At 46.4% G+C, this 14,219-nt stretch overlaps 1 protein-coding gene across 3 annotated transcripts in view; it reads right to left on the bottom strand.

The window, feature by feature from the left end:
* The window catches only part of SMARCAL1 (SWI/SNF related, matrix associated, actin dependent regulator of chromatin, subfamily a like 1), a 56,387-nt gene that overhangs the window by 31,862 nt on the left and 10,306 nt on the right, over positions 1 to 14,219 (bottom strand). For all 3 annotated transcript variants that reach the window (XM_049888116.1, XM_049888115.1, XM_049888117.1), the window contains 4 exons: positions 10,388 to 10,574; positions 6,221 to 6,371; positions 3,916 to 4,074; positions 973 to 1,038 (listed from right to left, as the gene is read on the bottom strand). In XM_049888116.1, the coding sequence (XP_049744073.1) occupies positions 973 to 1,038; positions 3,916 to 4,074; positions 6,221 to 6,371; positions 10,388 to 10,574 (563 nt within the window). The remainder of the gene's footprint in view (positions 1 to 972; positions 1,039 to 3,915; positions 4,075 to 6,220; positions 6,372 to 10,387; positions 10,575 to 14,219) is intronic.

Here is a 14,219-nt window from a genome sequence, read left to right as displayed (position 1 = left end):
GAAAATGGGCGGGGGGGCTTCCCTTGGTCAGGGGTTGGGGGGCCAGGACACATGACACAGAGCCCATATTGCAAGTCAGGATACCTCAGACTGAGACAGAAACCCACATTGCAGACCCTCCCCTCCTCTCAGAAGCCAGGACTCCTACCAGCCAATCCCTCAGCCACAAGTTTAAACCCTCACAGTAAGGAAGACGGATGCTGGTCCTCCTGTTAACAAAAAGGCTTAGGGCAGCCACAGAAAAGGGCCTTGGCTTAGGTGCATCTCAGCTTTGCCGGCGCTTCTTGCTGACCACCAGCTCCAGCTGGGTTGCGAGTTTGCACCTCTCTCTCCTCTCCCAGCCCATGGTTCCCAGCATCATGACAGCTTTGCCACTGCAGATGATTTTGAGGACACGTAGCTTCCCCTGAGCTGTTTAGAGGACAAGTGGCTAGATCCTCTACCTCTCCCTTCACCAGGCAGGAGGCCAGAAGATTCTGGATTTCAGGTGACCTAGCCTGTGGCCTTCAACAGGCCATGAAATTCTTCATCTTGGAGGAACAGACACAATAGACAGCCTTGACTCCTGAGCAGGAAGTTAGGAAGGAAAGTTAAACTGGCCCCAAAGCTGTAAGCAGAGCTGCCTTAAGTCAAGGCAAGGAGTCCCTGGTGGCGCACATGCTTAACATGCTCAGCTGCTAACTGAAAGTTTGGCGGTTTGAATCCAAGCACAAGTGACTTGGAAGAAAGGCCTGGGGATCCACTTCTTAAAGATCACAGCCATTGAAAACCCTAGGAAGCACAACTCTGCTCTGACACTCATAGGGTCTCCTCGGCAACTGGTTAATGGTTAAGTCAGTGCTGATGTCCATAGCCCACAGCCCTGAGTTTGCAGCTCCTGCTCCACTTAGACTCCCTGCAGCTCCAGCAAGACACTGTGGGGTCTCATGCCAAGTGGGCTCAGGCTGGAAGTCCGCGCTCGGCAACACTCACCTTTAGAATGGGCATAGCTGCTCGACAGCGGGCAGTCCTACTGTTTTTGAGGAAGTGAGATTCATCCTGAAAAGAAAACACACAGGTGAACAAGGCCAAATCTTGAGTGGACAGCAAGAGCCCCACATTAGGCTTGGCCTGGTCTGGTGTTTCCACTAGGGCTGCCTCTCGGGCCACCTTCTATTCCTGGAGACAGCACTGTGGCCGAGGCAAGGACCAGGGTTCAGGTGGCACTTCAACTTCGCTCTGGACAAGCTGCTCCTCTCTCTGAGGACAGCTGTCCACCTAAAAAGTGGGGCTAGTGGATCCCCTGCCCTATGAGACTGCAGTGATGAAGAAACGACTGAAAGGCAGGTTGCTGCTTTGTGAGAGGCATCTCTCATCTGTATGGCACATAGAGTAACATGTGCTGGGACCCACTGTGTGCCCTGCACTGCCGAGAAGCACGGGGGGCAGGGCTGAGCGGGACAGCCCCTGCCCTCACGGCTCACAGTTCAGTATCACCGACCATGTATCAGGTCAGGTTACATGTGCCATCACAGAGGGGTAAGCGGAACAAAGTATTGTGGGAGCTGAGAGAAGGGAAAACCATTTCTGTCCTCAGGGGCTCAACTGCTATGCTGAGAAAACAGAGGTAGACTATTGATAGCTCTGCATTCTGTGCCCGGCAGATAAAAGATTTGTTATACCTTCCAGGGCCACATGAGTAACTAATACATTGTTCATATGCGGGGGGAGAATTTCTAGTTTGCCCCACGTTCAAATTACTTGCTATGTGACTTCGAGTAACTACTTGACTTCTCTGTGGTGCTACTTTCTCCACCTGTAAAATGGGTATAATAATAGTACCTAATGTACAGGTTGATGTAAGTCTTAAATGTGCTCTTAAAACAGTCCTGCCCCTTTGTAAGCACCTAATGGTGTCAGCCACCCTGATGGCTCACCTATATTGGTCCTTGAGGATTAACTGTAAGAAACCCTCCTGTCCTATTTCAGCTACAGTAAACCAAAATAGACCTCAAAAGCACAATAGGAAGGAGTGTAAGACGAACCCCCAAATGTGAAGACAGCACAAGCCTGGGTGTAACATGCATACTCACACCTGATGACGGGGCCCTTATAAGAGTCAGGAGTAAAAGGTGTTTAAGGAGAGAGAAGAGCAGAAAGCACGGAGGATACACAAGGGAACAGAACACAGTATGGTTCTCATGTCCAACACATAACAATAGATCCCCCGAGGTCAGCAACTGTATCTTCTCCTTCTCTTCTCTAAGCTCCCATGATACTTCGTTCTCAGCTCCATGAAAGCACTCAGAATGTGCTAACGATCTGTTGTGTGTTTGTCTTTCCTACTAGGCTGTGAGCCCATGGATGACAGGGCTGCCCTTTCTTACCTCTGCACCCTCAGTGCAGAGCTTAGTGATGGGTGAAGGGCTGCTACTGAACACTTCAGATGAACAAAGGGGTGGACGGGCCTCTCTACAAGTTAGCCCAGTGTGGGAACACCATGCACAGGTCTCTACTGTTCTCCTGTTGACTTGCATGATGGACAGGCTCTATTTTTCTGGGCCTCCTAACAACTCTTTCTCTCCTAGATAAAAAACATAGCCCAATTCTGAGCACCAAGATTTGGGAAGTCATTGTCAATAGAGAATTTCATTTTTAAGAGGAGGAAAATGTTATGGGCTTTTTAAATTCACAAGTTTGAGAAAGAACAGCAAGACCTTTCATATCATCTGGAGATATCAGGTTTCCTTCTTTCTTCAAAAGGAAAAATGAGCATCAACTTCCAGTGGAAATCAACAACATGCTTTGCCATTGAATGTTTATTAGTGGTTACCTGATCAGGTTGGGGACTGGACAGATGAAGGCAGGGATGGGAGGAGCTGTTCGCTTTTTCATAAGTTTTTGTTTGTGAAACATGTTGGTATACAGTCAGGCACCACAAGACGTCCATTCAGGCTACATCCGACCATATATACGTCTGTGTCTGGCACTCAACCTCTAGGGGATACACACAGGCCAACTTGGCAGCAAGCCTGCCCCACTGCCCCCCATCCACAGGAACAGGTACCTCTGCCACTGGGAGGAACGGTGCCCAATCCTGTTCTCCACCACCCAAGTTTGGCAAGCATCACGGGAATGTGGGGCTGCACGCCAGGCAGGACCAAGCCAAGCCCTTACCTGAGGCATCTGCAGCAGGAGCTATCCTGGCCATCAGCCACACAGCAGCCTCCAGTCCTGTGCACCTGGGAGCCCCACAGGCCCAGATGCTCACACAACATCCAAATCACGTAATGTCCTATTTCACTGAACATATCACGGACATTAAGCAACGCGTGAATGTATTCAGTACTGACAGAAGTGGCTGGGTACCAAGTCTCTCTAGACTTTCCTCATGAAGTATGTGAGGAGATAAGAGAGAAAGCCAGCAACTGAACGATGTGCTGTCAACCTGGGAACAGGACGTTCGTAAAGGCTTCTTTAAAATAGGAAGTGTAAAAATGTTTTTTTTTTTTTTTGGCGGGGGGGATCTTCCTTTTGGCAGGAAGAAAACTTACTAATTGTTTGAACTGTACACCTGAGGCATTCTGACAAGATGCCATCTAGGTGTAGTTCTCTAAACCCAGGCAGTCTGGTATCACACGCTGGCCTCCATCCACGGCCTCACGATGGGAAGAGATGGGCTAGAAACCCCCAGCAGAGGCCTATTAAATTGCACTTTTAAAAAAGCTCCCCAGGAGATTCCAAGACACAGTCAGGGCTGAGAACCACTATTTGAGACGAATGAGATGTCAGTTCTTCACAAAATAAAAACAGTGACTTCTATTCTCCTAGAAACCGAGTGAGACTAAAGGAGATTACAGGTATGAAAGTTTGCTGAGCTTTTAAGAAGAATGTTTTCAGAGGTAACGTACTTAAAGCCTGGGCCAGGTCACTTACAATGATGACAACTTTAAAAGGGGTTTTCAGCTGTTTTTCCAACTTGCTAAGAAGATCAAAACTGACGATGTTGACCAAGCCAGCTGTCAGGTGGTCCTTCCCGGTCACCACGACGTTGATGCAGCTGGGTCTCAGAGATGGCAGCCACCGGAGGAAGGCCTGGGAACAATAGCAAAGAGCAGAGCCAAAATGATGACCCAGCTCAGCAGCCACCAGTGGTGATCCCAGCCAAATCACTGACAACACTCTCTCAACTTTAACATGCCCTGAAAAATGAACTCAGCGTCTACCCTCCACACCCTCTGGCGTTTGCCATAACCCTTACCCCCGCTGACCCCAATCATCTCCATCTTCCTTGTCCCCATCCACTCTCCTTCACTTCTCACTAACAGGATACTTCCTTCCTTGGTGAGTAAGCACTTGTCGGTAGGCACTTTGTGAAGTCTGTGGGTTTCAATTCTGTGGTCTCTAGCTGGATGGCAAGTTTCTGCTCGGAAAGAAGGTGACCCTTTTTAATAGCAATTTTATGTACCACCAGATCCTGGTACACGGAAGGCAAACCATGAATGTTTATTGAAGACGATGAAAATATTTGTCTGTATTTTCTATAAAGCCATCTGCTCACTCCAGAAATCCTACCATCTCTAGCCAAACCGTACCTGGAGCCAATGGAAGGCCACTGCTGCTTCTGTCAGGTGCTGCCCCGCTTGCCCGGGCGACACTATTCTGGTATCAGAAGTGCTTTTTCTTCCTCTAATCTCAGTACCGCCTACACTCATCTGATCGTCAGTCTCTTCCCTAGAATTTCTGGGGTGCTCAGGGAACCTAACACACCTGGAACAAGGACGCATATTGAATCACCAGTCTCTAGAGGCACTGGGAGAATCCAGATCACAAGGACAGGAAAAGAATGCGGTATCGTTTAGGTGCCCATTTTTTAGGTTTTGCCTTCCTTCAGTTAGCGTGGCACATCTGGGCATCAGGAGGATCATAGCAGGCACAGCTCACTGAGGCTTTAAGAAGAAGCCAAGCTGGGAGGTCGCTGACATGATCAGCACAAAACAGGGTCAAGTTATGTACCGTGAACTAGGTCTTCCTTCCTCTCTAGTGGTAGGTCACTGAGCTTGGTCTCAAGGATTTTCATTCATTTCACAGACCACTCTGATCCCTGGATTTATGTAGAAACAGCTTGAGGTCACGTGATAATCCACTGTTTATGCCACGTTCTTTACTGATAAAGTTACCTGGCAGCGCACATCCTACCCACACTGCTTGCTATGGAGCGCAAAAACCCTGGACCAAGAAGTCAGGAGATGTAACTTCAAGTTCCTGCAGTGCTCCGCATGGCACTTAACCTCTTGGAGACCCAGTTTTCTCACCTGTAAATGGGCTAGTATCTACCACGTCTCATGTACACGGCTATTACAGGATTAAGAAGGATAAAGGAGGTAAAAATCTTCTGAAAATCAAGGGGTACTCAGGAATTCTCTGGTGGTGCAGTGCTTAAGTGTTTGGCTGGCAAACAAAAGGCCGGCAGTTCAAATCCACCAGCCGCTCCTTGGAAACCCTCTGGAGCAGTTCTACTCTGTCCTATGGGGTCACTAAGAGTCAAAATCAACTCAATGGCAGTGGGTTTGGTTCTTTTTTATTTGGAACTCTCTAGTTCCTGGGTGGTGCAAATAGTTAATGCACTTGGCTGCTAACCGAGAGGTTAGAGGTTGGAATCCACCCAGGGGCACCTCGAAAGAGAGGCCTGGCGATCTACTTTGGAGAAGTCAGCCACTGCAAACTCACAGAGCACAGCTCTGCTCTGACACAGACGGGGCTGCCTGGAGCTGGAAGGGATTTGAAAAAACGGGTTATTTTTAGGAAATCTTGTCAACAGACGGGCGTGGATCCCTGAGCTGGGCCGCCGTTGTTGTCGGTTGCCGCAGAGTCCATTCTGACTCACGATGACCCCGTGTGCTACCAAGCGGAACTGCTCCGTAGGGTTTTCAACGCTGTGACCTTCCAGAAGCAGACCACCAGGCATCTCTGGTGAGACACCGCTGGGTGGGTTTGAACCACCAACCTTTCAACTAGTAGTTGAGCTTGATAACTCCTTGGCTTTTCTTCCCTAAAGGTATAACCTGATTCCAAGTCAGAAAACCATCTCCCTGGCCTTAAGGAGGCCATCACATCTCCCTTCCCACCTTTGGCTGAGACAGGGTCTTTAAAGATCCCAGGCCCCGTCCTCAAACTGTTATTTTAATACTCTAACACTAGGGAAAAACTTCGTCAGCATCACAGTGCAAAGAGAACTGACCTGCTCCCAGGTGAAGCGCACAGACGACGGCACCACCACCAGGAGCGGCCACTCCCTGCGGTAAAAGGCCGCGATACAGATGGCTTGGATGGTCTTCCCCAGGCCCATGTCATCAGCGAGCAGCAGGCGGCCTCTTTTTGCTATGGCAAAACTGAGAAGAGACAAGGTCAGGATGTTTCCAGGCGCGTCGCGTAATGTGGGATCCATAAAGTGGGTACACACTGCTCTCAGTGGGCTCCCATACTACCCAGCACAGGCCACAAGCAGGGACTTGCTCCCCGAAGAGGGAAGAGCAGGAATCAAGTAGGGGGCAGAATTAAGAGGGACAAAAAAAGGCAAAATAGGGAAAATGTGAAATGGTGGCCCAAAAGGTAGGGAAAAGATCTAGAAGATAAGTAGGTCATGGGAGCCAGGGCAAGAAGTTTCCAATAAGAGGAGTCAGTCCCAATCCAATGCAGGCAAGGCCCAAGGAATATGCATGGAGGAGTGACAAAGAGTCCACAAAACCAGTTGCCACGGAGGTGATTCCGACTCATGGCAACCCCACGTGTGTCAGAGTAGAACTGTGCTCTGATTTTTCAGAAGTAGGCTGCCAGGCCTCTTTTCTGAGGTGCCTCAGGGTAGACTCCGACTTCTAACCTTTTGGTTAGCAGCTGAGTGCACTGACTGCACCAGCCAGGAACTCCAGTCAGTCCACAGAAGGGACTAAAGTGGGGCCCACTTGTTCATTGAGAAACCTTCCTAGAAAGGAAGGAAAGAAGATGTGTTGCTGTCAGAACAGACCATGGGCTAAAACAGGCTTTCTGGAGATCTCAGAGAGCTGTGTAAGCATGAAGGCCTAGGGAAGGAGCTAGAAGATAGAAAATGCTCGAGAAGAGAAGGACAGAAGGAAGAAAGGATGAGAGCAACAGTGTGTATGAGGGAGCGCAAACTCCTGTACACGTAAGGTTTTTCATTAAACAGCAGCCTCCACAATCCTAAAGCCCTTAGGTGCAACAGCCCTTGCTAACAGTCTATGAATAAGGGCTTATTGTGCTTTTCTGGAGCCAGACTGGCCCAGATTGATATCCCAATCCCACCACTTAGCAGCCCTATACCTCTGGGCAGGTCACCTAACCTCGCTGTGCCTCAGCTCCCTCGGCTGTAGGACGGGCGTATGAGCAGTATCTGCCCCATCGAGTTGCTCGGAGGATAATAAAGCCAATATATAAAGCACTTAAACCTGTGCCTGCACCATCGGAAGTGCTAGGGAAGTGCTTCCGTTCTAACTAGTATTCCACAAAAAGGAGACAAAGAATCAGGCACAAACAGGAAAAATGACTTGCTCAAGGTTGTAAGATGAATCTGTGAAAACCTTAAAGGATCTCGAGTGACAGATGTCTGGTCCCCTGCTCTAAACACTAGTCCTCTTTCATCTGAGTTACTGACAAACTGGCCATTTGTTCAGGAACCTGATAATAAGCCAGTCCACTACGTCTTTTTCCTTCCTACTCACTGAGCAGAAACAGAATGTAAGCTCTTCCAATCAGCTTTAGATGATCAACTAATCATCTTTCTAATGAGCTGCAAGAATTCTAGGCTGCACATGGCCTTGCTGAATCACTTGGAATTACTGTTTCTGCCCAGCTAAAAAGCCAGTGTTTAACACCCAGGGCCAAAGACGGAACACTGAGCAGCAGATCCCAGGGGGCCTGAGGCCAGCCTGCCTAAGGATCAGCAGACAGGAGATAAGAGGGCCACGTCACGGCATCTTGGTCCTCCCCACAGCCACGACGGCCCACCCAGGTGGGAGGAGGGGTCTGTTCCTGCAGCCTCCTGGCCTTGGCCACCGCTGTATGTCACCTCATCAGCTCCTGAACAGGCCCAGCCTCTTTTCTGCACACTGACCTCTAGTAAATCTTCCAGATCATTCCTGGGACCAGCCGACAACACAGACTGATGGGGCAGGGCAGGTGTGAAAAGGTAAGTTTTTCTCCTCCTTCCTGATTTACAAAATTGGTAGCCAGGGAGGACCGGGAGCAGCCGGAGCAGCGGAAGCCATCGGTACCCTAATCCTTTGAGTGTCTTTTGTATCACGCTCCTCGGCTTCACAATTCCCACAGGGCCTGGCCCATCTAGTCATTCTTGAAGCACAGTGGACCCCCTGAACTTCGCTTTCTGTTTTCCCTGCCTTGTGGTGGCCCAATTAAGGAATGAAGTGGCCAAAAATGAGAACAAAGAGAAGAAAAGGCCTGGAGGATAAACAATAACACAGCTGAATGTCATCCTCTACAGGGTACCTGGGTATAACAGGGAACATCAAAAACACAGATTTAAGCCCCAATTCCACTTTTGCAAGCTGAGTGACTTGAGGCAAATAACTGCCTCAATTCACTCATCTGTTGGATGGCACCATTGAGACATTTAAGGAAGCTGATATATATATTTAAGGGACCTCAAGGGAGCTTTCATTGCAATTCTTACATAACAAAATAAAAAAACAAAACATGGAATCAACAGCCCCCTTTCCCCAATACCAAACTCCCCTCTTCAAAGGATGAAAGCTAAAATCTGGATTTAATTTGAAAGTTTTAAAGAAAAGCTACAGTTAACAGCTTCGGAGCCGTCAAGAGGGACAAAGGTTAACTGCCATCCATGCTGTGATTCCCACACTAATGCTAGTGTGGGGGTCACTCACACACCTCACCTCTCTCTCTTTCTCTCGGGCAGTGGGTTAATCAGCAAGACCAGCCCTCACCACGTGGACCCAGGATCGTTGATGGAACCAGGAAGAACTTGATGTCCAGGGGTGGGGTGAAACACCCTGAGTCTGGTGAAAATGAGGCCCAAAGGCATCTCAACAGATGGAGGATTAAACTAGCAAAGAAAGATGAAGTTTTGCCAAGTGTGTAAAATTGAAGAGAGATGGAAGACAGAAGGGAAAGAAGAAAGGGGCAGTGGACAGAGCCAGGACCACAGGAATGTAGTAAGGTACAACTGTGCCCAAAGTGCCCACAAAGAACAATATCCTGTCAAGGCAGTAGCCAAGCTTTAGCCAATACCCCAACTAAGCCACAAGCAGGCAGGCTGTCATAGTTTTCACTTCCAGGACTTCGAACCCATTCATCCCGGTTCAAATCCCCTGCTGAAAATTTGTATTTCCATCCCAGATATACCGAACCAGGATCTATAGTTTAACAAGAACACCAGGTGATTCTTATGTATAATAAATTTTGAGAGCTACTGCTCTAATAGTGGCTTTTTGGTCCCTAATCAGCAGCATTAGCATTGCCTGGGAACTTGTTAGAAATGCAAATTCTCAGCAGGGGTTAGGACTTGTTGGAACCACTGGTCAGTTCAGTTGCTAATTTAGGTTTCATCTCTTTTCACGGGACTCTATCTCCAACCACATTGCCTAGTAACAGATCTACTTCTTATTTCTGGGCAGACTGTCCAAGACCTTCTCTATCCATTCCCTGGCCTCCCGTATTTTCACCAGAAGGCAAGTTTAAACCTGTCATTTTACTTTTCCTAGGAAACCGTGGAAAAAAGGACCAGTCAGGACACTGGTTTATGTTTTTCTTTCTATGCTAAGAGCATCCTGGCTTTCTTCTGGAGAACCACCCCTTCCTGCTCTTAGTCCAAGGAATTCAGCTGGGCAGATTCCAACCTCTGGCTCCATGGGCAGGCCTATCACCAGGTTTAACCAGCAAGGCTCCAAGCCTCTCATGCCACCGTGACTGGTTCCGGGGCAGCACCAGACCCACTAGGAAACAGGTACTTATGCTGGGTTGCTAAGCTGATGGAATGTAAGCTGGGAGGCCCTGGCTGAGCATGGTTGAGAACAAGGTAAACCAAGAAGAAACCAGAGCCAAGAGAGGGACGGAGAGCCCTGATGGCGTCTTTTGAGACCCTGTATTTTCTATTATATTTGCTGATAAATCTCTTCACTTAAACTAGCTTGAGTTGGGTTTCTGCACACCTGCAACCCAGAGTCCTGATTCACCCATGAATTTGAGATCAATGGTCACACTAAAGCTTTGGCAGCAGCCCATCTAGCTGTTTAATCCCTAGATGCCTCTAGCCATTCGTGGAAGATGAGTGTTCATAAAAAAGGAAGCATCGGAACCAGTTCATGGTGAGTGATCTGATTCAAGAGAGAAATCGAGAGGAAGATCAAGGACGTACTTGACACCAGCTCTCTGAAAGGGCATCAGACTGGACACCAGCTTGGCGTCCACTCCAGAAAGGTCTGCCTCAGGGGTATCCTCTGTGAGATGGAGAGACGTTTTCTGGAGTTGAGAAGCGAAAGCCTGGACGATTGTCTTGGGCAGAGGATCCAGCTGAACTTGTGGGAGGTAGCGCACCTTTTCAACTAGAAAAAAGAATAGAGGCATGTGTGCTGGAGTATTAATTCCCAAAAGATCCAGGGGGAAAAGGGGCTTCGATACACCAAGTTCGATAACTGGAATTCTGCTGTATACCATCTTCTCAAAAAGGTTAACTGAAGAGGAATTTGAGGCCAACAGATGTATCCTGGGCAAATGACATGAATCTAGATAACCAGTTTTTCTTCTGTTCCTTAATTTCTTCAAAGAAGAAGGCAATCGATAATGCAAAATTGATTTTCTCTACTACATAAATGCTGGAATGAACCATAAAACGTATTGTGACTTTTTTTTTTTTAACCAAAAGTAATTGTTAAAAAATTTACCTTAGTATTTCCATAGTCTACAAAATCAGCCCTAAATGTCCTATAAAAACCAAATCTTAAGTTGACTAAATCTTGCCTTTTTTCTATTCTCCTTCTGTTTGGTCTTGGTGGTTTCGATGTTGGAAAAGGCAGAGAGCTCTTAATTTCCCTACTGCAAACAGGCAAGGAAACACTGTGCTCTGGAAGACTGGAAGGATGTTAAAAAAAAAACAAAAACCAAACCAAACCCGTTTCTGTTGAGTCAATTCCGACTTACAGTGACCCTACAGGACAGGGTAGAACTGCCCCATAGTTTCCAAGGAGTGCCTGGTGGATTTGTTAGGATAGTAGAAATGTAATGCTACTTAAAAGAAAGTAAGAAAAAAAGGCAGAGTAGATGCAAAGGTCACAAACTGATAAAAATGAAAGTGCCCCTGCAAATTTTTGATCCTTTTCATGAGGGAATAATTATCTCCCCTTAAAAGAGAGGAGTTTTACAGTACTGATCAGCGTGACAAAGCAGCTGGAGAATCCGTTAGCCTGGAGGTGACGTGACAGCTCCCTACTTATCCTCTAAAGCAGGGATTGGCCAATGAGGGCCTATGGGCCAAATTCAGCCTGCTGCCTGCCAGCTTTCGTAAATAAAATTTTATTGGAATACAGCCATGCCAATTTGTTTATGTACTGACTTTGGCTGCTTTCACACCAAGACACAGCCGAGCCTAGCAGATGCGACAGAGACCACATGGCCCAGGCGCCTGAAATATTTACTATCTGGACGTTTACAAAAAAAGCCTGCCTACTCCTGCTAAGCTTAGAGTCTAAGCTATTACTAAGAGTCATCGTTATCCTCTTTCATTTAAATCTCACACTGGGAGGTCTTTACTTTCCTTCCAGCTGGGCTGGTCCTAGACTCTGTATAATGGATGGGGAAATCTGTTTTAGTCAGGGCCATTCACTCAGGTGGGAAAAATAAATTACTTGGGATCTACATAGAAACGAAAACAAATTAATTGACTTTGCCTTTAAAAAAAATTTAGTCTCACTTGATTTAAAATTAAGAAAAGAGAAAAAAACTTTAATAGGGAAACAAAAAAAAGAGATATAAATGATACAATTCTAACAGGGGAAAAAAGACAAGTTAAAAATGAAAAAGTTAGAGGGAAGGTGACAAACCTAGAGGTCCCCAGTGGTAGAAGTATCGTTGAAACTAGTAACTACATGCTGCTGTACTGTGGACGGTGGCTTTCAAGATGTTCTTCTCTTTTACCGTTCTCCTTTGAAAAATCTAATTAGAAGAGCGACCACTGTTGACAGATCTTTAACTGCTCTTTTCACCTTCTCAGAGGCACCTTGGCAGAGTCACAGTAATCTACCAAGGGTCTAACTGTTCTCTGGGATCCAATAAAGGGAACAAAAAAAGAGAAAGAAACTGAGTATATTTCATTTCTACCCAAAGTTATTTGAAATTCTAAAGCTGTTGGTTCTCTATTCCACATGGTCTTGTGTTTTCTTAACATTCTCACAAGGTATTCTAAGTCTTTTGCCACGACCATCAAATGGAGGGTTAATCCCTCTACTGCTACCTTAAATTGCTTTGTATTTTCAATATATTTAAATCCATGTCTGTCCTTAATATAAAAAAGTACCTGTTATTTCTGGAAACAGATTCCTTGAACACAATCACCTTGATAGGAAATTAGATAAGGTTGGTGGCTTTAATATCAAAGAGACTGTCCATCTTGATGCAGAAATATATTTTACACCTCCAAATTTAATCTAAGCACGCTGATTTCTGTATGCTTCAGGAGAATGAGCATGCCATGGGCTCTGGGAAACCATTGTCATTTTAGTCCTGGTGATCTTCAGAACTGAAATACCTGATGGGAGCTAAGAAACGGCTGATGATCTGGTCGGTGTGAAATCGGGTGCTTTGTAAGCATTCTGTTCTTTCAGACATTTGAAAGGAACAAGCCAGCCTCCATCCTATTTCCCACCACTACTGTCTCCCAAATCCTAGGCTGCTAGTTCAAGCCACCAATGCCTATCATCAACTGTCTCTATTGTCCTTTCCCCGGTGCCGGGGGAGATGACTGAAATGTGCTGTCTGGTATCGTGAGTCATCTAGAAGTCATTTCTACAAGAGCTCTTCGGAAGAACTCGACTGAGCCACGTAACAGAGATGTTTTCAAATAGCGGCTGACAAGACAAGATGGTTGAGGAGGGACACAGAACCCTTCTGAACTGAGACAGTTGCGGGTAAACAAAAGGCCTTAATGCTAACTTGACTGTGGGCGAAAGGCCTCAAGTCACTTAGGAGAGAAGATGAGAGCTCGTAGGTTCACCTTGTATAAAGAAAAAAATTATCACCATGTCATCCATGAGCACACAAAGACTTGGAAGATCTTATTGTCATTTCTTAATTAGTTTCAAACATACATTCGCTAGCTCAGAGTCAATAATCTAATTTCACACATGAGGAACCGAGACCCAGGGGTGAGAAGAGAGCTGTCAATTCCCCTGGTTTACAGTGTGTTAATGGTGGAATCGGATACTCAGCTTGAAACTGCTGTATTCTGTGGTGCCTTCTTTCCTGGCTTTCTAGTTCATGTAACTGGCTTCTAAATGCCATGATGGGTCTGGTTACAAACTCAGATGACTGTTTTAGTCTCATCTCTGTCACTGACTTGACTGTGACCCTGAGCTGCTTAAGGAAAGCGAGTTCTTTCTTGCCGTAGGCCCGAGCTTTTTTCAATCTGTGAAATGGGAAGGGTCAGTCTTTTCCCCAGACACTGTAATGGGAAAAAGGAAAAAAATCAATCTGAACTCTAGACCTAGGATTCTTGAGATCCAAACAATGATTAAAATCAGATGTGAAAATTTGTATGTGGCCACTAGGTACATTTTTCTGGGTGAAGAAATCATTATTTTCATCAGATTTTTCCACAGAAGACTGAGAATCATTATTCTAGAAATGCTGAGTCACAAGGCATGATTTTCAGCATGACATTCATCTGCTAATGATCTTAGTAGCCTCCTTTTTGTTGTTCCATAAAAGCCAAAGCCTTTATAGTTAACATATTTATATATTTTCCTGTGGTTGAGAGAGAAAGAGGCAAGAGGGAAGAACTCACTCCTTTTTCCCATAAAAAAATTCAGCTTTGGTCAAATAATTTCCTCCGAATCACAAGCCGCAGTGAGTGTCAAATCAACGCAGGCTGACCTTATGGCTTCTACCAGCATTTACCAATCCAGTTGCCACTGAGTTGACTCTGACTCAGGGTGAGCCCATGTGTGTCAGAGTAGAACTGTGCTGCTCCTTAGGGT

This window comes from Elephas maximus, chromosome 6 (genome assembly GCF_024166365.1).
Source record: "Elephas maximus indicus isolate mEleMax1 chromosome 6, mEleMax1 primary haplotype, whole genome shotgun sequence".
In the NCBI taxonomy this organism is placed as follows: domain Eukaryota; kingdom Metazoa; phylum Chordata; class Mammalia; order Proboscidea; family Elephantidae; genus Elephas; species Elephas maximus.
This window is presented reverse-complemented; position numbering and strand designations above follow the sequence as displayed.